Here is a 21,562-nt window from a genome sequence, read left to right on the forward strand (position 1 = left end):
ATTCACCGTTTGATTGGCGTTATGCCTTAGAAGGTTTGTGCAAATTTCCATTGAAATTGCTTCAGCGGTTTTTGAGAAGAAGTCGAAAATGTTAATTGTTTACGAACACACGACGGACAACGGACGACGCACGACGACGGACAAAAGGCGATTAGAATAGGGCCGTTTTCGATTGTACGGTTTGACTGGTTGGTCCTAGTTGTTCGTTTATTAATTAAAGACGGACCTGGTGATTTTACATTGTTTTCAGACGAGCCTTGACAAAGCCATCACCGGCCTGTATAAAAAAACTGCAGGTCCGTCAGGATTTATACTTGAAATAATGATTTTAACCAACGGTCGAACCGGTTGTTCCGAATAAACGAAAACGGCCTAGGTCACTTGCATTGTTGAAGGCGAATATAGTCGATTGTGAAAGTAAGGCCGTTTCGTTTATTCGGAACAACCGGTTCGACCGTTGGTTAAAATCATTATTTCAAGTACAAATCCTGACGGACCTTCAGGCCTGTGAGGGCTTTGTCAAAGCTCGTCTGAAAACAATATAAAATCACCAGGTCAGTCTTTAATTAATAAACGAACAACTAGTAGTCCATAGGTCCAACCAGTCAAACCGCATAATCGAAAATGGCCTAAAATATGAACTTCCTGTATATTGTTTATTATCGAGTAGTTAGGCCTTATCTTATTTTCGATATCCGGAAGGGATTGTTGCAGGTTGAAGTCCACCGGTCGGAAATCTATTTGCAGTTTTTAGAAAAAGAAATTTAGGATGGATGGCATGGCGGACAGAGTTTTTAAAACATCCACGCTTGTGCCAGTAGGACTGTCAGCTGCAGCTTTGGGAACATTCATGTTTCTCAAGCGATTCGGGATCCTTTATCAACTCTTTCACAAGGTTCGAGTAGTCCTATTGGCCGAATGCTAACAAATTAAGTTATACTCGTTAGAAGGAGTCGATCGTGACAGAAACGTAAACCCGGAGTCGTTGGTTCACTACCACAACAAATAAATGTACGGACGATTGCAGATGCTTTTAAGTTTTTGACAATTCATAAGGGTCTAAAAAAAAAAAAAAAAAAACCAGATAAAAAATTAAAATGGGGGCCAAATTTAAGGCTACCCATTCTAAAATGAGCCCTGTTATTGTGATGGATGTTAAGCTGCATGACCAATATACAACTGCCATCACTTCAGACAGCATCTTTGATACTCCAGGAGTTACTGTAATTGTCGTATTATCCACAGCAGGACTATTATCAAGGGCGATTGGACTTGACTATGTCAGTTGGTATGCGGGTATATATACAGAATACCTAAAATGAGACTTTTTAACTTGAGGATTCCAATTATTAGCACACCATATGTCTAAAATCAAGTAAAGAACATAATGGTGTTGTCAAAAAATTGCTATATATTCCAATTTAATTTTAAACTAAATTAAAATCAAATTACAGAAGTGTGCGAAATTCTAAGACACCACTATATGTTATGGTCTAAAATATAAATAATTATCCTATCATATCTTGAATCTATGCAAATTTATTTTTAGAATTTAATGATAACACCATATACTAAAATAACTACGATGGCCGAGAGCGGCCTGCCATTATTTTTTATAAAATAAAAATGTCATGACACTTTTTAGTCGAACAGTGTCGGGCAAATAATTTTTTAATAAAAAAAAATCTGTCATGACACTTTTTAGTCAAAAAGTGTCATGACACATTTTTTACTATGAGGTAGAGGAATGAGAGGAATGTCAATGCGATACAGCACCGAAGGTAAACGCGGCAAACAACAGTATTTATCACAATATGAAATAGGAAAAATGATAATTCCCGATATATATCGTGCTGTACCTATGAGATGAGAGACTATTTATACAATGCTGATTAACAAAATAAAAAGCAGAATTTGAACTTTCATAGTGTGTAGGTGTAATATTTCATGCAACATGTACGTTATCGTTTTACTTCTGAATGTATATCTGGAGAAATGTTACTCAGTATCCAAAATATCTGTAATTATTATATGACTAATGCTAGTTACATTATTGAAATAATATATATTCGTAGCATAGTTCCCTATAATTAAATATATTTTATTCAGAAAAAAGAAAATTAGTATTCTTTCCACCAGAGTCTCCTGTAACGATTGATTACACATGAATGATTCGTTAGTTTTTATTGTCTGGTACTCTAAGTTCTACGGCAAGTAATTACAAGTGCAAGGTTGATAAATCACATATAAAATGCAAAAGTGCATTGTAAAAAGCGTCCTGTTTGACAAACTTTATAGTGTAACATTCAATGGGGAGTGCTTACCTGAGGATTTTTGAAATGCATTTGATATTGGGACTTTCAACATCTCGTTGCCCAGTTTAAAAAATAAACGACTTTTTTAATGTCATAGAAACTTTATTGCTTAATTTGGTGCTATTTAAAAACAACGATGTTGATACTTACATGTACATGCTGGATAGTCTTCTAAACACTGAATGTTGCTATAAAACAATGTGCTGCTATGCGTACCTGAACCCTGGCAAATTAATTACAACGGTTTTATCAGCTCTAAGGTATCCCACAAAACCTGATGACCGTGAGAAAGCACAGCTGAAATAGGATACTCGTATACTCCTAAAAATTCCATATACCTTAATTGAGCAAAAAATGTCATGTCACTTTTCGACTGAAAAGAGTGTCATGACAGATTTTTTTTATCAAAAAAATATTTGCCCGACACTTTTCGACTAAAAAGTGTCATGACATTTTTATTTTATAAAAGATAATGGCAGGCTGCTCTCGGCCATCGTAAATAACAGACCCTAAACTTGAGCCGAAAAAATGGCTTCACGGGACAGACATGTTGATTCCATAAGAATAGTTCGTATGAGGCCATTTAGGGTAAATTGTGTGAAGAAATTATAACAATAATCCTACTTTCTAAACTAATAGTGATGATGGTATTGATACATGAATGGGTAAATATATTGCAAAACACGAAAATACCGCTCCCTACATTTTCAACACACAATCATAACCTGTGGTATACCCTTGGAAACCGAAAGTACGTAAATCGGAAATGGCTGCCCAATATATCATAGCAAAATTAAGATCATGTATTATTGATAAACTCATATCGGGTCGACATTTGACGGTAAAATAATGTTATGTATAAATAAATAAAACACGGTAAATACTTGTGTAGCTGTGATGAGTCGTTTCACTGAATATTTCCCTTCGAAGACACCGCCGTGGCTTAGTATTTTTAATGACATAAACAGCAAGATGGCAAAAAGAAAGTGAAAGTAAAAAGCATGCCGACGACTGACACGTAATTGTGGATGCCGGCATGTGTTGATTGCAAGGTATTTACCTTATGTCATCCTTTGCAAAGGATTTGTGTGAGATTGGCATAGATTATGTTGTATTAGGTTTTTACTTCCAGCCACGTGAACCGTCCCACATTGCTTGTGTGTACGGCAAATGTGTCCAAAAGTCAAACTAGCGTGTAGCTTGCACAGGCGAAAAGTAAACAAAACTTGGTATATTGCTTGTGTGTACGGCAAATGTGTCCAAAAGTCAAACTAGCGTGTAGCTTGCACAGGCGAAAAGTAAACAAAACTCGGTAAATACATGTAACCACAATAACACTGAACATGTATGGAAGGGTGTTTGTTTGCTTAACATCGAAAAAAGTTAGATTTTTGTTGTTACAAAGTATTTTTTGTCATAAATGTTGAGTTTCAACGTTTATGTATGTATTTTAAATGAAGTGAGGAAAATATTAGAGCATTCCGTGCAGTTAATAGCTTGTTTGACAAATTACGCCTCACAACCTCCAAAATGTCGATAGTGACGTCCAATAGCCCTTAAAATCATAACAAAATAATGAAGGCAGTTCAGGAGAAGAAAAAAAAGACCAATCACAGGCCAACAGACATTTTAAGGTCATCTTACCCGAAGTGCCCCGTGCGTAACTTTTCATTCAAACGACTTCTTCTCAATAATGGAAAGGCCAAGGGGACTGATATTTGGCCTGTAGCTTGCTGGGATGAATGACAACCAATTAAAAGTTTGTTCAAATGAATGACCTTGACCTTCATTCAAGGTCACACGGTTCAAAAAGGCTAAAATCTTTAAACGACTTCTTCTCAAGATCCAGAAGGCCAAGGGTACTGATATTGAGCCTGTGGCATGCTGGGATGAATGGCTACCAAGTTTGTTCAAATGAATGACTATGACCTTTATTCAAGGTCACAGAGGTCAAATAAGCTAAAATCCTTTAAACAACTTCTTGTCAATAACTAAGAGGCCTAGAGACCTGATATTGGGCCCCTAACATGCTTGGATGAAGGTCTATCAAGTTTGTTCAAATGAATAACCTTGATCTTCATTCAAGGTCATGGGGGTCAAATAGGCTAAAATCTTTAAACGACTATGTTGTATTGTACAAATAGTCAGATGACCGTTAAGGCCCATGGGCCTCTTGTCTTGAATATTACAGAGAGCGACAGCCAACTACAAAGTACCTCAAATGACTAAAGGAGAAGGTACGTTAAGACTTGAATATGGCCTCAAAATTAATTATCCAGTAAAGAACAACATATTTTGCCATATAACAGTTGAATACATTTGCTAACACATTACATCTCGAAAATATCCCGCATGTTCCAATTATGTTCACTATGACATCATCAACATGCAGTTTCCCGCCATTTTTCACAAAAATCCTTGAAAAATCATACTTTTTGAGTGGTTTTCTCTAAAAATGAATGTGGCCGCCTTCGTGGAGCAGAAAGAGATTTTCACACGTTGTGTATCGTGTATTTACGCATATCCATGCAAAATTTAAAGTTGCTCCAAGGTGGCGGCCAAATCCATTTCAAGCCTTTTCTAACCTAAAGATGATGAATTTCTAGCAAAATTTGGCGAGAAGAGAAAAATCATCAATTTGATGACGTCATAGGTGGGACACATCGTGTACATGGTTATAAAAAATTATGTTTTGATGAATGGCAAGTATGAGAGTATTTATTGATATGAAATAGATGGGGATCAGAGTTAATTTTTTTCGGCCTGAAAAATTAAGACCAAATACTGGTCCTATCATATCTACTCCTTTAGCTGCTAACCTGTTGTCGCAGACAAATCATTCAGGTTTGCTACGGCATAGTTTATAGGTGAAATTACCAAAGTATGGTAACCCTTGGAATGTTGAGGATGTGGCTGCATTTTGAGTTGTAATTATGAGGATTATGTCTATAGATATACTATAGTATACTATACTATAGATGTACTATATTAGTTAAACATTGTCAATTAATATTTGACTGCTGTTTTTACTGTATTGATTGGCCGATACGTTTCTCAGAAGTATTCATCAATTGTGATATCAACCCAGAAATCGGCGGCGAAAAGCACACAAGGTTAATGGACTCAGACCTGTGTCAAAAACAGATAGAGGGAAACTCCCTTTAGATGTGGCATCATAATCACTTTTGAGGTTGAGCCATACCCAAATATAGCGTAACAGGAGTTTCCTAATCTCATGACGTCGGGATAATTTATTGTGACGTTGTTATTATAGTTGGCAACATATATGGCAGAAGGCAGCAAGTTTACTGCGATCAACAGTGATAAACTGCAAACTTCAATTTATGAAAAAGGTTCAGATGAGCAGTTGATGAAGCGATAACATTAGTAGGAAGCAATTGGATATTTACTGTAAATTACAAGTGTAATGGATAAACTTCACACTAAAAAGAACATTTATAAATATTGGAAGTGATATAACCCTCGGCCACTAGCCTGGGGACATATCACTTTCTAGGGTTGATAACTTACTGTATTCACCTAAAAATAGGTTGATAATTGTATAATATGGTAAACTCTTGGATCATCAGGTGACTGCTTCATATATCCCATTGACTAGTAATAATACATTAATTGATGGCGTTAAATTCTAAGATTTATATTGCATCATCAGTATATTTTTTAGCTCACCTGGTCCAAAGGACCGAGGTGAGCTTATGGGATACCGCAGCGTCCGGCGTCCGTCGTCCGGCGTCCTGCGTCCGGCGTCCGGCGTCCGTCAACAATCGACTTCTTCTCCATAACCGCTGGTCGGATTTCAACAAAATTTGACTGGTAGCATCCTTATGGGCTACTAACTGAAAATTGTACAAATGATGGGGCTGACCCCCCGGGGGCCTGAGGGGTGGGGCCAAAAGGGGTCAATTTGGCTATTTCCATATAAACGACTTCTTCTCTGAAACTAAGCATGAGATAGCACTCATAATGCAATTGTAGTATCGTTATAGGGTGGGGATTCAAAATTGTACATATGATAGGGCTGACCCCCGGGGGGCCTGAGGGGCGGGGTCAAAAGGGGTCAATTTGGCTATTTCCATATAAACGACTTCTTCTCTGAAACCAAGCATGGGATAGCACCCATAATGCAATGGTAGCATCCTTATAGGGTGGGGATTCAAAATTGTACATATGATGGGGCTGACCCCCGGGGGGCCTGAGGGGCGGGGTCAAAAGGGGTTAATTTGGCTATTTTCATATAAATGACTTCTTCTCTGAAACCAAGCATGGGATAGCACCCATAACGAATGGTAGCATCCTTATAGGGTGGGGATTCCAAATTGTGCAAATGATGGGGCTGACCCCCCGAGGGCCCTGAGGGGCGGGGTCAAAAGGGGTCAATTTGGCTATTTCCATATAAACAATTTCTTCTCTGAAACTAAGCATGGTATAGCACCCATAATGCAATGGTAGCATCCTTGTAGGCTAGGGATTCAAAATTGGGCAAATGGTAGGGCTGACCCCCCAGGGGCCTGAGGGGCGGGGTCAAAAGGGGTCATTTTGGCTATTTCCATATAAATGACTTCTTCTCAGCAACTAAGCATGGTATAGCACCCATAATGCAATGGTAGCATCCTTGTAGGCTGGGGATTCCAAATTGAGCAAATGATAGGGCTGACCCCCGGGGGCCTGAGGGGCGGGGTCAAAAGTGGTCAATTTCCATATAAATGACTTTTTCTCTGCAACTTAACATGGGATTGCGCTCATAATGCAATGGTTACATCCTTATAGGGTTTGGATTCAAAATTTTGCAAATGATGGGGCTGACCCCCCGGGGCCTGAAGGGTGGGGTCAAAAGGGGTCAATTTGGCTATTTCCATATAAACGACTTCTTCTCTGCAACTAAGAATGGAAGAGCACTTATAATGCAATGGTAGCATCCTAATAGGGTTGGGATTTGAAATTGTACAAATGATAGGGCTGACCCCCGGGGCCTTAAACGGCAATAGATGCAAGGTCAAAATGGTCAATTAGGCTACTATTTTCATATAAATTATTTTGTCTCTGAACCTATGTATTGGATAGCATATTTGTATGGTATCAATAGCATCATTGTATGGTTGTGATTCAAAATTCAACTTTGGGAGTCAATTTTGCTTATTTTTCTAATTGTCAGAGTATTGTGATAATTACTAACAAAAAACCAGGTGAGCGATACAGGCCCTCTGGGCCTCTTGTTTCAACATTATGTCATATGAAACATCTTAATATACACATAATCTAAGTAAATGTATATACATGAACTCTATATTGTCTGTTTTTTTTCTGTTGAAGGTTGACAAAAACATCAAACGCAATGGTGGTGATGTTGTTGGTGATGTTTTAAAGGTAAAATACTTAATTCATAATTTCTACTAAGTTCTTCATAGGCATTTTGCCCAATGGTTTTGGTAATGGCTCACCTGAAAATAACTTCTGTGCAAGTGAAATGGTATGCATCTTAATTATATACATTTATATAGAAAAGAACCAAATATAAAATTCAATCTGTATAAGAAAGACTATTTTGTCAGTCTAGGTGGTAGATATGTTTACATTATGTGTGTGTCAGTGAAGGAAAGACATCCAATGGTTATGAATGACATGCCTTTATCTTTCAGGCTCATGGAGTGAAGTATGTGTTTACACTGGTTGGAGGACACATATCTCCCATACTTGTGGCCTGTGAAAAAGTTGGCATCCGAGTGGTGGATACTAGACATGAGGTAAGCTATAGCATAATAAGTGAGCTTAGAGATACCAATATAGCGTTGGTAAAATACAATTCACCTTTCAGTGATTGTGATGTCATAATATTCATGTCAAAATATTATGTCACAATTACTGGACTGGTAAATTGTATTTTTTTGTTATCTATACAATGTGTGTTAAATATTCATAAATTTAATAAGTAACATCCCTCTTATTTATAAATTTTTGCCACGACACTGACATCTTGACATTAAAGTGGAAAGTATTGCTGTGTACATGAATGACTGTTTCATGAGCTTATCACAAAATATCGTACATGTAGCTCTAAACTGATTACCTGTGAAATCTCTGGGATTGACACTTAAGGGTAGGGATTATTTAGTTACTTTTTCAGAGAATGACTTTTGAATGAGATTTATTGTTTAAATACATAGGTGACGGCTGTATTTGCCGCTGATGCTGTGGCCAGAATGTCTGGGACTGTCGGTGTGGCTGCTGTTACTGCTGGGCCAGGTTAGTGTATACATGTAGAGAGATGATCCTTCAAAAAGACATTTTTCAAGGCAAATTTTACACTGGTCACTTAAAAAGCCAGTTGATTTAGTTTTAAGGTTCAGAAATGGTGAATTCATAAGAGATTAATTAAATGTCTTACATACTTACACAGAAAAAAATGTGTGTATCATATATAAGTTTTGACTGGTAAAATTCTCAGGGAAATCATTTGTCTAAACTCCTAAAAGGAGTACCGGTCCTGTCTAGTAAAATTTGGAAAATTCCAATGAAAATTATTTGGCTAAACTCCACTCAGATGTAAAGAAAACAATGACTCATTAAACCTGTTAAACTGCTTACAGGACTGACTAACACTGTTACTGCTGTAAAGAATGCTCAGATGGCCGAGTCACCAGTATTGTTGATAGGCGGGGCGGCTGCTACGCTTCTCAAGGTACAGGTTTTACTTTCATTGTGATTTTAGCTACGGTAATATAACATATATTAGACACATATAACTCAACATCTCATTATAGAATCACTGATTGATTCTTAGATTGTACATCTCAAGTGAAAATTGATAATAATGCTAAGTTTTTCTCTTTTTCTTTTTACGTATTAGTCCGCTAAACCTGCTTATATTATTAGGCCTTTTTTAAAAAAAAATTGCCAAATATATAGAATATATATTTGGCAAATTTAAAAATAGCCTAATAATATAGGCAGGTTTAGTGGACTATTAACGTATATGATAGAGAGAAGTATAAATTTATGCTTGTCAGTAGGTTTTATCACCATCCCAATTTGTTACGTATATGAAGCCTTTAACATCGGAGCATATAGTGTTACCATGGCGATATATAGTTACTGACTTGTGATTTTCTTTTTGGTTCTATTTTAGGGTAGAGGAGCACTGCAGGACATTGATCAGATGTCACTGTTTAAACCGCTGTGTAAATACTGTGCTACTGTTACTAAAATAAGGGACATTGTCCCTACTCTACAGAAGGCACTTAAAATAGCCCAGTCTGGGACACCAGGTAAGGTCAAGGTCAAGGTCATTAATTATGGATATGTAGATTACATATAGTCCAGTTTTGAACTTGCAATAATGTTAAGGTCAAGGCTATTTGTTTTCTAATTATAGGTACATTATACAAATATAGCCAAGTTTACACCTTAATTAAAGTTCAGACTAGATAAAGTAAATTAGTTTGGTTTTGTTTAGTAGGTTTAACATTCTATTAACAACCGGGGTCATTTAAGGATGTTAAATAAAACCATTTTACTGAAAAACATAATTCAAAAGCAAGACCAGATTAATCCAGAAATCTTGACATTGTCGTAAAAAATGTAAGAATTAACTGTTCTATGTAACAGTATACCAGGTAATTTTAACTGACATTTGGAACCTGAGATTTATTGAAGTGATTCTGTTTATCCCACAGGACCTGTGTTTGTGGAGTTTCCTATAGACAGCCTGTACCCCTATCAGACTGTCAGTAAAGAGATTGGCATCAAAGAGAAGGGCAAACTTAGCCTGATGCAGAAGATAACAAACTGGTAGGTGGTATATAGTTTTAAAGTGAGGTTTTTCTCTGGATGCTCTTGGTATCCACCTATACTGACACATTCTTAATGGCACTGGCTGCATACAGAACACAAATGTATTCTCAAAATGAAATGATGGATAAATTATCATTTTAAAAAGATCATAATATTCTTTCATTTCATACTGAAATCTGAAAGCTATTTCTGCAGATGTATTATACTATATACAGAAAAATTTATTTTTAATATGAACTTTCAGGTATCTTTCAAACTACTTATCAAATCTTTTTGCTGGAGCGTTTGAGGAAAGGGATATGAGTCCATTAGCAACAGACATTAAAAAACCATCGTCATCTCAAGGTATCAGTTTAATATCCAAAATGTTGTTTGCATTAATGTATAAAAACTGTTTCATTGTGGAATCCAGTTTTGATATGTGTAATTTATAAAAATATTTTCATTTATTTTTATTGAAATAATTTTGTATTGGTATTTGGTGAGATAATTAAGGGGAGATAATTTACTGTAAAAATCTTTATACAGTGGAACTTGGTTGTTACGAACTCAAATAATTCGAATTTGGAAAACTCGAAGAACTCGGATAATACGAAGTAAATTTTGGGTCCGAATGACAAAAATCATACATAAAATGGTCTAGTAACTCGAAGTGAGATTATTTGGACAACGAGACAGCCGAAAATGCTGATTTCTTTTTCATAAATATGCCGTAGAACGACATTTCAAAATATATATCGAGGTCTTCTTGTTATAATTTTGCAATTACCATTTGCGATTTTGACATCTCACTTGTTCACATTGTTTTACGACATGGAACTAGTCTATATATACCAAGTAAAGAGATAGCCAGTAGACACGAGAACTCGCTTAATTCGAACACTCAGATAACTGGAAGTTTTATCTCGGTCCCTTCGAGTTCGTATTAACCGAGTTCCACTGTATTTCTTAGAAAATGAACAAATCATCAAAATCAACATGTATATATATATTATTTTGTAAGGTTAATTTAAACCAGAGTATTTCATAACACATTTTATTTTAAATTGTTTAGTACAAAAGGGCATAGAACTGCTATCCAAGGCCAAAAAGCCTGTTATATTGATTGGAAGTCAGGCCACTCTTCCCCCTGTCCCCGTGGAGGAGCTGAGGAAGGCACTGGAGGTAGGTCTTAGGGGTCACCTACAATGTAATCATACTGTAGATGGGGACATGATACTACCCCCCCCCCTCCATACATATGCCTGGGGATATCTCTAATGAAGTATCAATCACTTTGGTATACAAAATGTATACAAAATGTGTTCCATCTTCAATATGTATTGGCTAAAGGTCATTTTTGAAATTTGCACAAAAGTGTACACCATAAACCTAAAGTAATGGAATGGCATTTCATATGAAGTAAAAGAATTTCTAATATTAAAAAGAAAAAACCCCACAAAATGCAGGTAGAAATACCTTTTCTTGATTTTGTTGTACAGATATTGCTTGCACTGTATCTCGTTTTATTAGAAGACATGTTTCGTTATAGGATATAGGCGTGCCTTGTTTCCTTGGTGGTATGGCCAGAGGTCTGCTGGGTAAACACAGCTCCATTCAGGCTCGTCAGAAACGAGGGGAGGCACTCAAAGAGGCAGATGTTGTTATTATGGCAGGTAAGATGCTCTGTAAGGTCTCTAAAATCAATTAACTGTAATTAGGTACTCTGCAAAATAAGTTATTATTTATACAGAAATTAAGATAGAGTGAAAAGAAAAGTTTTAATAAATGTTATCCCTTTGCAGGTTCTGTGGCAGACTTTAGACTTGGTTATGGTAGAGTACTGAGCAGGAAGTCCAAAATCATTGCCATCAACAGGTGTAAAGAACAGCTTTATAAGGTATACGACACGATTAAAAAAGATTCAAGAAATTTGATTGAACGTTGCATATCAGAACAAAGTAAAACATTACCACTGTAGTGCTATTCTTTTGTATTTTCTAAGGCAGGATAAGAGGAAAAAATAACAGGTAAAGCATAAATGTTATGTTTGTGTTTTGATAGAACTCTGACATGTTCTGGAAGCCAACTGTGGCAGTAGAGGCAGATGCGGCCAGCTATGTTGTGGAAATTGCACGAGGACTAAAGGGATACAAGTGTGACCAGGATTGGCTTAATCAGCTCAAGGAGAAAGACACTGTGAAGGAAAAGGCTAACACGTAAGTAAATATGCCCTCTTTGTATGTTGAGTTCTGTTTAGAGATGTCAGGTTCTGCAAAACCATATCAAACTAAACCAAGGGAGATAACTTTCTGAAGGCAACATATCTGAATTTAATGAAATCTGATGACAACAAAAAAGGTTGATTATTGAAAAGACATTAGTTAGAGTTTACTAATACCATTACCTGGTACTTAAGGTTATGAATTTGTTCATTAGAAATGATTCTTGATGTTCAATCATAACTATGTATGGAAAGTCAACAAACTAGGGGGAAAAACCCACAGGTGGATTAGCTATATCATTCATTTCTAGGCCTAGGTGAAAGATCATATTAATGTTGAGGGTTATAAGTATATGGAAAAATAGTTTTCTGATAAATATTAAACAAAATAGAGATTTAAGGGAAAAATAATAAGCTATTTCTGTAAGTGTAAAATAATATGCATATTTTTTGTTTGATTTTAAATATTAACACTGATTTATATTGTAGAGAGAAAGCTAAGGAAGTAACAGACGTTCACCTGAATCCACTCAAGGTTCTCCATGTTGCCGAGGAAGTAATGGGAGATAACACAGTGATGGTGGCTGACGGGGGTGACTTTGTGGCGACTGCTTCGTACATTCTCAGGTAAACCTTCACTACTATTTCTGTATCCACCAGATTTTCTTTAAATCCAATTTTAAATTTTACTTAGCTAGTCTAATATCATATCCAAAAAACGATCCTAATAGTTATACCTACATTTGATCTAGATGATTATTATTCTATTAGACTTGTGCATATTCCCCTTTGTCTACCACAGGCCCAGGGGACCTCTTCACTGGCTTGATCCTGGTGCATTTGGAACTCTAGGAGTTGGTGGTGGGTTTGCGTTGGGGGCCAAATTGTGTCGTCCTGATTGTGATGTGTGGATTATTTATGGTGATGGTTCCCTCGGTTACAGTGTGGCTGAGTTTGATACCTTCACACGACATAAGGTAACAGAAAGACAAAACCTTGTAATTATACAGGTTACTGCTGGTATAACAAGAAGAGACTTTTATACATATAATAGTGATTCTATCTGTGTGACTTTTTATGCAAGATGTGGGTTGTCAAGTGTTAAAAAAACTAGGAAGGATTTGAACAAATCTTTTACTTAGTTCAGGTTTTGTTGTAAGGTAATGGAAAAATTGGATTGAATTTGGATAAAAAGATATAAAGTCATATTTTGGTTTCTAAATCAACAAATAATCTAAAAAAATGAATCTCATGTTGTAAGGTAATAGAAAGGTTGGATTAGTTTTTGAGCAAAATGCTATAATGTCAAATTTTGATTTCTGAATTGTGAAATAATTTAAAAGAAGATGAACGTCAGTTTATTTTTATTCCAACAGTTACCAGTGATTGCCTTGGTTGGTAACGATGCTGGCTGGACACAGATTGAGAGGGAACAGGCGCCCATGTTTGGTAGCAGTGTGGCATGTAAACTGGCAGTGAGTAGTTATCAAATTAAATGTTCATTAATGACATTAAAACTACTGTGATTTGTTGTCCTGAATTTTTCAGATCAAACAATTAAACAAAATGTTCAGTTATCTATTAATTTAAAGGGACAATTCAGTCTAAGAGTACATTAAAATTTTGATATATATCAGAAACAAACCAGTTCTAATGGAAATTAGATTAGTTGGTTTTACTGGTATATGCTAGGAAAGCCCACTGTAGTGAAATGTATGTGAAATATTCAAACTTGTTTGCTGTCCGCTATTACACATTGTGGTCTGATGTTTTGTATGCCGAACCCTGTCCCTTGCCGGTGAAGTAAAGAAAATTTTGTATAGAACTTCTCAAATACACAGTAGTGTGTTTACGTTATTAGGTGCATGTTCTTGTCTAAATATAATTTCTTTGGCTTGCGATGTAGGTGCCTGTCCATATGTGACTTTGGCTTGCGAAAAATGTGATAGTGTAATTAGATTTGCCGTAATGTCCTTTTTATGAAACAATAAAGAATTATTTTGATATATCTTGATTTAGTGACTATGTTATTTCCATTAAGAATGAATCAAATGTTCTTTTATCCAGTTCACTGATTATGAAACTGTCGCTGTCGGATATGGAGGTAAAGGAATGAGACTGGACCGATCAAATGAGGATAAAATCAAAGAGGTGCTGGAGGAGGCTGTAAAACAGAGTCGGGATGGACATAGTGTGTTGGTTAATGCTCTCATTGGAAAAACCAACTTCAGGGAGGGCAGTATTTCTGTATAACATTCCTGGTCGGAACAACGATTCACAGAAATCTTCGCCTTACTCTCAGTACAGATCATGTTCTTTGAAATTCTTTCGTGTGCAATTTACTTTTGAGATCCAAGTAAATTCGGGAAAGTTTATCGTAGGTTCTATTGCATTAACTATTCTGGGGTGCCAGGGTAGATATCATGTATGTAATGAAAGTAGAACTCTTGGATTCTGGAGCTATAAGTCTGTGATGACGTACAAGTGACTGTTGAACAAAGACATTTCTGTGATATTTTTCATTTTCATATACACATGTATCACAATTTTTAATCATGGATCTATGAGAAGATTTAAAGCAAAAACAGGTACAGCAATGTATATAAATTCTGCATCTATTCTGTGGACGTTTACGGGTTGACAATGAGTTCATTGTGCATTTATTTAAATTACAACTTTACTAAATCAAAACATCCACTTGAAATAAATCATCAGTTTAATTAGTACATTTTGAAGGTAACGTGAAGAATAACAAGGTATTTGTAAATGCTTTTTTGTTGTATTCGCCAGTCCTGTATTTACTTTCTTGTTTTATATAGTATATGATAATTATTACAAAATTCCTTTCGCTGGGATTTTGTCATCATCAGAAACAGAACCACAAGTCACAGCTTTACTTTTTGTGATATGATAGAACAGTGATGTTGATCTATGTTTACGAACAAATATTCTGAGTGCAATTGAATTAATATGCATGAATGTGTGTTTAAAATTATCAGTGATGGGCGTAATTTGAGTAAAAGTGATACTCTTGTAGTTGGAGTAAGGGAGATTTTTAATTTTTGAAGGTATGGTAACAAAATGTATGGATGTGTTCCATCTAGTTAAAAGATTCGTCCTATGTAATATCTCTTTCTAGAGCTTAAATTAACTTGCATGAAATACACTCTCGGTCCAATTAGCATGATGAGAAAGTTTTGAGAACCATTGCATTGTGTCCTATATGGTCACATACTGGATATATAGTGAATACTTGCTTAACTTTGCAGGGGAAAAATTGAATTTTTTTTCTTTGGTAATAATTCACGGGAAATCATGCATTTTCAATTTCTAACAATAAAAGTAGACAATATAGGTTATTGATGGCAATAATGAATCTGTTGACTAGTGAAGTAATGTTATGGGAGTAGCAATAATGTTTTGTATCCTATTCACAGCGTAAATGTTGAAGCAATGATCATTATTAGAGATTAAATAATTTTTGATTACAAACAAATTATTTGTGTTTTAACTTGCGACAGATAAATGTTTTAATGACTTTGATTGGACCAATACACCCGAAGCTCAACTCAATTTGCGCTCTTCTAAGAAGAGAATCCTCGTCTTCTCACAAGATCTTCCAACCTATAGACAGAAGAGCTTCCAGAAGTAGAAGAGCTATAATCGAGTGAACGGAACTTATATTCTTGAAGTAGAAAAGGTCAAATCAAGTTAGGCTCAGTCTTGGACATCCATCTCTTGTCAACAATCCTATTGTTTTGAGGTCTGAAGTGATGATGCACCAAGTTTAACATTCATGGCGAAATTTTCAACAAAATTGTTAATTATTCAGTGGTCCTCACCCCTCAGGTATTCTTTACATCTTCAGCTCCAGTATAGATTTATTTAATATTTCACAAATTCTAACTCCCATCATTTATAAATTTTAAGAATCTGATTAGTGATTTAAGTGCCATGGTTTGTACAAAAATTCCAAAACAAATTCAAGGATTTTTAAGGATTTTTCAAGGCCCCATTGAAATCAAATTTAGATTCAATTCATACAACAAGATGCCTAGAGGGCATGTATCTCTCACCTGGTTTGAAATGCCAAGTAATGTTTTGAATACAGGATCAATGTTTCTTTTCTGAAGGAATTTAAAGATTCACCTCTAGAAATTCCCTGTTGGCCCTACTCTTTCTGCTCCAGGGGGTCGTCAATATATATATAAACTCTATTCCTCTTCCCCAGAGGATGTTTCAGGCAAAATTGGGTTACAATCTATGCTGAACTCTATGACTATATAGTAGCAATTTGAAGGAGATACCTCTATTTCCCCTATTGGGCCCTGCCCTTCCTGCTCCCTGGGGATCAGAGCCAAAATTTAAACTCTGTTCCCCTTCCTTCAAAGATGTTTTTAGCCAAGTTATGTTACAATCCATGTAGAACTTTAAAACAAGTAGCATTTAACGGATTTACCTCTATTCCCCTACTGGGCCTTGCCCCTCTTGCCCCGGGGGTTTCAGAGCTATAATTTATACAAACTCTGTTCCTCTTCCTCCAAGGATGTTTCTGACCAAATTTGGAATTCATGCAGAACTCAATGGCTAGTAGCGATTTAAAGGAATAACCTCTATTTCCCGATTTAGCCCTACCCCTCCTGCCCCTGAGGGGTCAGAGCTAAAATTGATACAAACTCTGTTCCCCTTCCCCAAGGATGTTTCTGGACACATTTGGTTAGAATCCATGCAGAACTCTTTGACTTGTAGCGTTTTGAAAGAAACGTTGACGGACGGACGGATGCTGCGCCATGACACAAGCTCACCGGCCCTTTGGGCCAGGTGAGCTAAAATAAAATGTTCTGTCGGTTACAACTTCTGGAACAATTCCTGAATTGATCATTTACCATCACTGATGATTATATATGAGAAAATAATTCATTAAATGAAATGAAATAACTGCCCCCCCCCCCTTTTTGAGCCCTTAATTTTACCTAGATGGACTTAAACGCGGACTGAGACTATGAAAACCATGAATATTTTTCTATTTGATTTTTTTTCTATATTAATTATGGCTTTTAGTCTGTGCAATAATTTTGAGAAATTTTAGCACAATTAGGTCTTATTCAGCGCCCCATCATTTTAAGGTCATTTGAGACTACCTGTTCTAATCGCCTTTTGTCCATAGACATTCGTCATCCGTCGTCCGTCATGCGCCGTGCATTGTGCGTCGTCGTATGGCGATAAACGATTTACTTTTCAAATTCTTCTCCAAAACTACTGAACCAAATTTGATGAAATTTTGCAGGAACCTTCTATAGCCAAAGGTCAACCAAAATCGAGAATTATATGGTCCCAGCCCCCCTGGGGTCTGAGGGGTGGGGCCAAAAGGGCTGAAATAGGCTGAAACTTCAAAAATCTTCTGAAATTCCAGAAATGGTAGAATCAAATACTCTTCATAGATTGAAAAGTCTAAGGTCCTTTACAAAAATTGTGAATTATATGACTCTGGGGTTTCAGGTTCCCCCCTGGGGAGGGGGTCAAGTTTACTATAGTTTATATAGGGAAAACACATTTTTGAACATTATTTGGTCAGTTGTAATAGGAAATGAGTCAAATTTTGTTAGAATTATTAGCCTGATATAGTATGTTAATATCATATCTATATTGGTCCTGGCCGAGCCCCAGGGGCCAGAGGGCAGGGCTAAAATTGGTCAAAATGGCTAAAATTTCAAAAGTCTCCTTCTGAATTCACAGATTTGATGGAACCAAATACTCTTCATAGATTAAAAAGTCTTTTTAAGGCCCTTTACAAAAATTGAGAATTTCATGACCCTGGTATCTCAGACTTTCCCCTGAGTATGGGGTCAAATCTATTATAGTTTATATTGGAAAAACACATTTATGAGCATTATTTGCTTAATTTTCATAGTAAACGAGTCAAACTTATAAGGATTATTACCCTGCAATAGCATTTTAGCATCATATCCATATTGGTCCTGGCTGACCCCCAGGGGTAGATGGACGGGGTCAAAATTACTAAAATAAGGAGGCCCAGAGGGCCTGTATCGCTCACCTGGTTTGTAATGCCTAGTAATGTTCCGAATACAGGTTCATTGTTTCTTTTCTGAAGGAATTTGAATATTTACCTCTAATTCCCCTATTGGGCCCCACTCTTTCTGCTCCAGGGGGTCAGAGCCAAAAATTATACGAATTCTGTTAACCCCAAGGATGTTTCTGAGCCAAATTTGGTTAAAATCCAAGGAGAACTATATGACTAGTAACAATTTATAGGATTTACTTCTATTTCCCATATTTGGCCCTGCCCCTGCTGCCCTAGGGTGTCAGAGCCAAAATTTATACAAATTATATTCCCCTTCCCCCAAGGATGTTTGTGGTAATATTTGGTTTCAATTCATGCAGAACTCTAGGTCAAGTAGCGATTTATAGGATTTACCTCTATTTCCCCTATTTGGCCCCGCCCATTCTGCCCCCGGGGGTCAGAGCCAAAATTTATACAAGTTCTGTTCCCCTTCCCCCGAGGATGTTTCTGGCTAAATTTGGTTACAATCCATGCAGAACTCTAGGACAAGTAGCGATTTATAGGATTTACCTCTGTTTCCCCTACTGGGTCCCGCCCCTCCTGCCCCTGGGGGATCAGCGCTAAAATTTATACAAGTTCTGTTCCCCTTTCCGCCAGGGTTGTTTCTGGCCAAATGTGGTTAAAATCCATGCAGAACTCTAGGACAAGTAGCTATGCTCTAGGACAAGTAGCTATTTATAGGATTTACCTCTATTTCCCCTATTGGGCCCCGCCTCTCCTGCCCCTGGGAAATAAGAGCCAAAATTTATACAAGTTCTGTTCTCCTTCCCCCAAGGATGTTTCTGGCCAAATTTGGTTACAATCCATGCAGAACTCTTGGACAAGTAGCGTGATTTATAGGATTTACCTCTATTTCCCATATTGGGCCCCGCCCCTCTGCCCCTTGGGGATTAGAGCCAAAATTTATACAAGTTCTGTTCCCCTTCCCCCAAGGATGTTTTTGGCCAAATTGGGTTACAATCCATGCAGAACTCTAGGACAAGTAGCGATTTATAGGATTTACCTCTATTTCCCCTATTGGGCCCCGCCCCTCCTGCCCCAGTGGGTCAGAGCCAAAATTTATACAAGTTCTGTTCCCCTTCCCCCAAGGATGTTTCTGGCCAAATTTGGTTACAATCCATGCAGAACTCTAGGATAAGAAGCGATTTATAGGATTTACCTCTATTTCCACTACTGGGCCCTGCCCCTCCTGCCCCCAGGGGGTCAGAGCCAAAATTTATACAAGTTCTGTTCCCCTTCCCCCAAGGATATTTCTGGCCAAATTTGGTTACAATCCATGCAGAACTCTATGACTAATAGCGATTTAAAGGAAATGTTGACGGACAGACGGACGGACGGAGGGAGGGACTACGGACCACAGATGACTGACGCCAGGTGAGCTAAAAACTCTTCTGAATTCACAGATTTGATGAAACCAGATACTCTTCATAGATTGAAAAGTCAATTATAAAATTACTGACTGATTTCAAGGGCCTGATGGGCCAATATATAGTATTTATATGTCTTTGTTTCATTCTGTATCACAACTCGGGTGACCGCTAAGGCCCATGGGCCTCTTGTTTAATTTTTCAATTGCCCTTTTTACCTATTGGGTCATATGAACCATTTGATCTTTGACCACTCCACATTGTCAAAAAAATTGACAGCATCATTGTTTTGAAAGAGGGTGGCCTACTGAACATTTTGATATGTGGTGTAAAACTTCATCATGAAAAAGCTCACGTAATTACATAAGCCACCGCACTAATATACAGTAACTTAAATAGTAGAGCATTCGACTAGTGTTTGGAGGTCCGGGTTTCACATACCAGTCTGGCTGCTACATTTTCTCCTCTTCTGTTACATTCCTAAATTTATTATCAACTCAATGTCCTAGAGACCTGATATTAGTGATTGGCCTCAAGAACTGTTGCAGTTATGATAGACAAAAAAAGAACAATAAGGCCAGTAAAGTATGTTTAAAAGATGATTTATTCAACAAGCAAAATTATAATTCTTTAAAGGTAAAACTTGTACCATTTGGGAAATATTATCTTGATCATGAATTAATTGTCCAACAAAATACAAAGTTTATAAAGAATGTGAAGTTATAAAACTGAAATTTAATATCACAAATATAATGATTTATATTGCATGCAGTGTAATTCAAATACAGTTTTACATAATGTATCATGATCAACAAGGAATGTAATTATACAGCCAAAATTTATATGTGCCCCGTTTGTTTACAAGGCCCTCTTGTGTCAAATTTAAACTACCATATTCGACCCAATAAGCGCACCTTCTCTTTTTGAGGCCTCATTGCAATTGCCTGGCATAAGATCAAAACTATCAAAACCGTATAGGTTTGGAATAATTTCGTCTCATTAAGCATCTTTTAATTCTTTTCAATATTTTAAACGCCCTGGGCACTTATTGGGTTGAATACTGTAAATCCAATTATTTATTCAAAGAACAACAATAAATGTAGCTAAATCAATTACTTAATTCATTTACTAAACAGCTGACAAATGCTTTCATGTTTGCTTTTAAAATTGGATAGAAATTGGATTTCAAAAATATCTTTGTACATGAAGTACATTCCAAAGGCAATAAAAAATTTTGGGTCCTCTTTATGACAGGTGACTAGAAGTTTAAATAAGCTGACTATCTGATGTAGGTTTTGTACAACATCGGATCACAGGCACTTGTATTTCAAAAAGATAATCTAACAGCTGTTTTAATTGCTAATTATATAATTATACAGTGTAGCCAAGAATATATATACGACCTTTAGTATACAATCTTTTTTACAAATGCATGTGCCTGTGGTCAGATAAATATACAAAGATTATTTTTATCAATGACAGTTATTCAAAATATTCCCATATATAAGTTAATTAAGACAAGTCCTATCATGAATCAACCAATATCAACATTTTGTAGATTAAATCATGTGACTTCTTCACTTAACTGATGTTTTTAAAAACCTTTCAAATAAGATATATTTGGTGTTAACATTTGATTTAATTATCAAATGGTCTTTCCGCATGAGTTCTCTGTACATTGAAAAATCAGAGGATAATCTCTCAGTCACATATTGGTTTGTAAAGATAATGTTGCCAAAGTGAAGATTTTATATTTAATATGTATACGATCTGTGACTACCTGTTA

At 36.5% G+C, this 21,562-nt stretch overlaps 1 protein-coding gene across 2 annotated transcripts; it reads left to right on the forward strand.

Moving 5' to 3' along the window:
- Positions 1-679: 679 nt before the first annotated feature.
- LOC138329397 (2-hydroxyacyl-CoA lyase 2-like) lies at positions 680-15,823 on the forward strand. 2 transcript variants are annotated; one of them, XM_069276356.1, is made up of 16 exons: positions 680-895; positions 7,647-7,700; positions 7,973-8,077; positions 8,498-8,576; positions 8,921-9,012; positions 9,460-9,598; positions 10,007-10,121; positions 10,369-10,469; positions 11,179-11,288; positions 11,656-11,779; positions 11,909-12,003; positions 12,168-12,322; positions 12,817-12,954; positions 13,130-13,304; positions 13,704-13,802; positions 14,395-15,823. In XM_069276356.1, exons 1-16 carry the CDS (start codon positions 770-772, stop codon positions 14,578-14,580), a joined length of 1,893 nt encoding a protein of 630 aa, XP_069132457.1. In that variant the 5' UTR covers positions 680-769; the 3' UTR covers positions 14,581-15,823. The 2 variants fall into 2 exon arrangements, with proteins under 2 accessions (XP_069132457.1, XP_069132458.1); XM_069276357.1 differs by lacking the exon at positions 680-895 and adding an exon at positions 3,329-3,367.
- Positions 15,824-21,562: the final 5,739 nt, after the last annotated feature.

Source organism: Argopecten irradians, chromosome 8 (genome assembly GCF_041381155.1).
Source record: "Argopecten irradians isolate NY chromosome 8, Ai_NY, whole genome shotgun sequence".
NCBI lineage: Eukaryota > Metazoa > Mollusca > Bivalvia > Pectinida > Pectinidae > Argopecten > Argopecten irradians.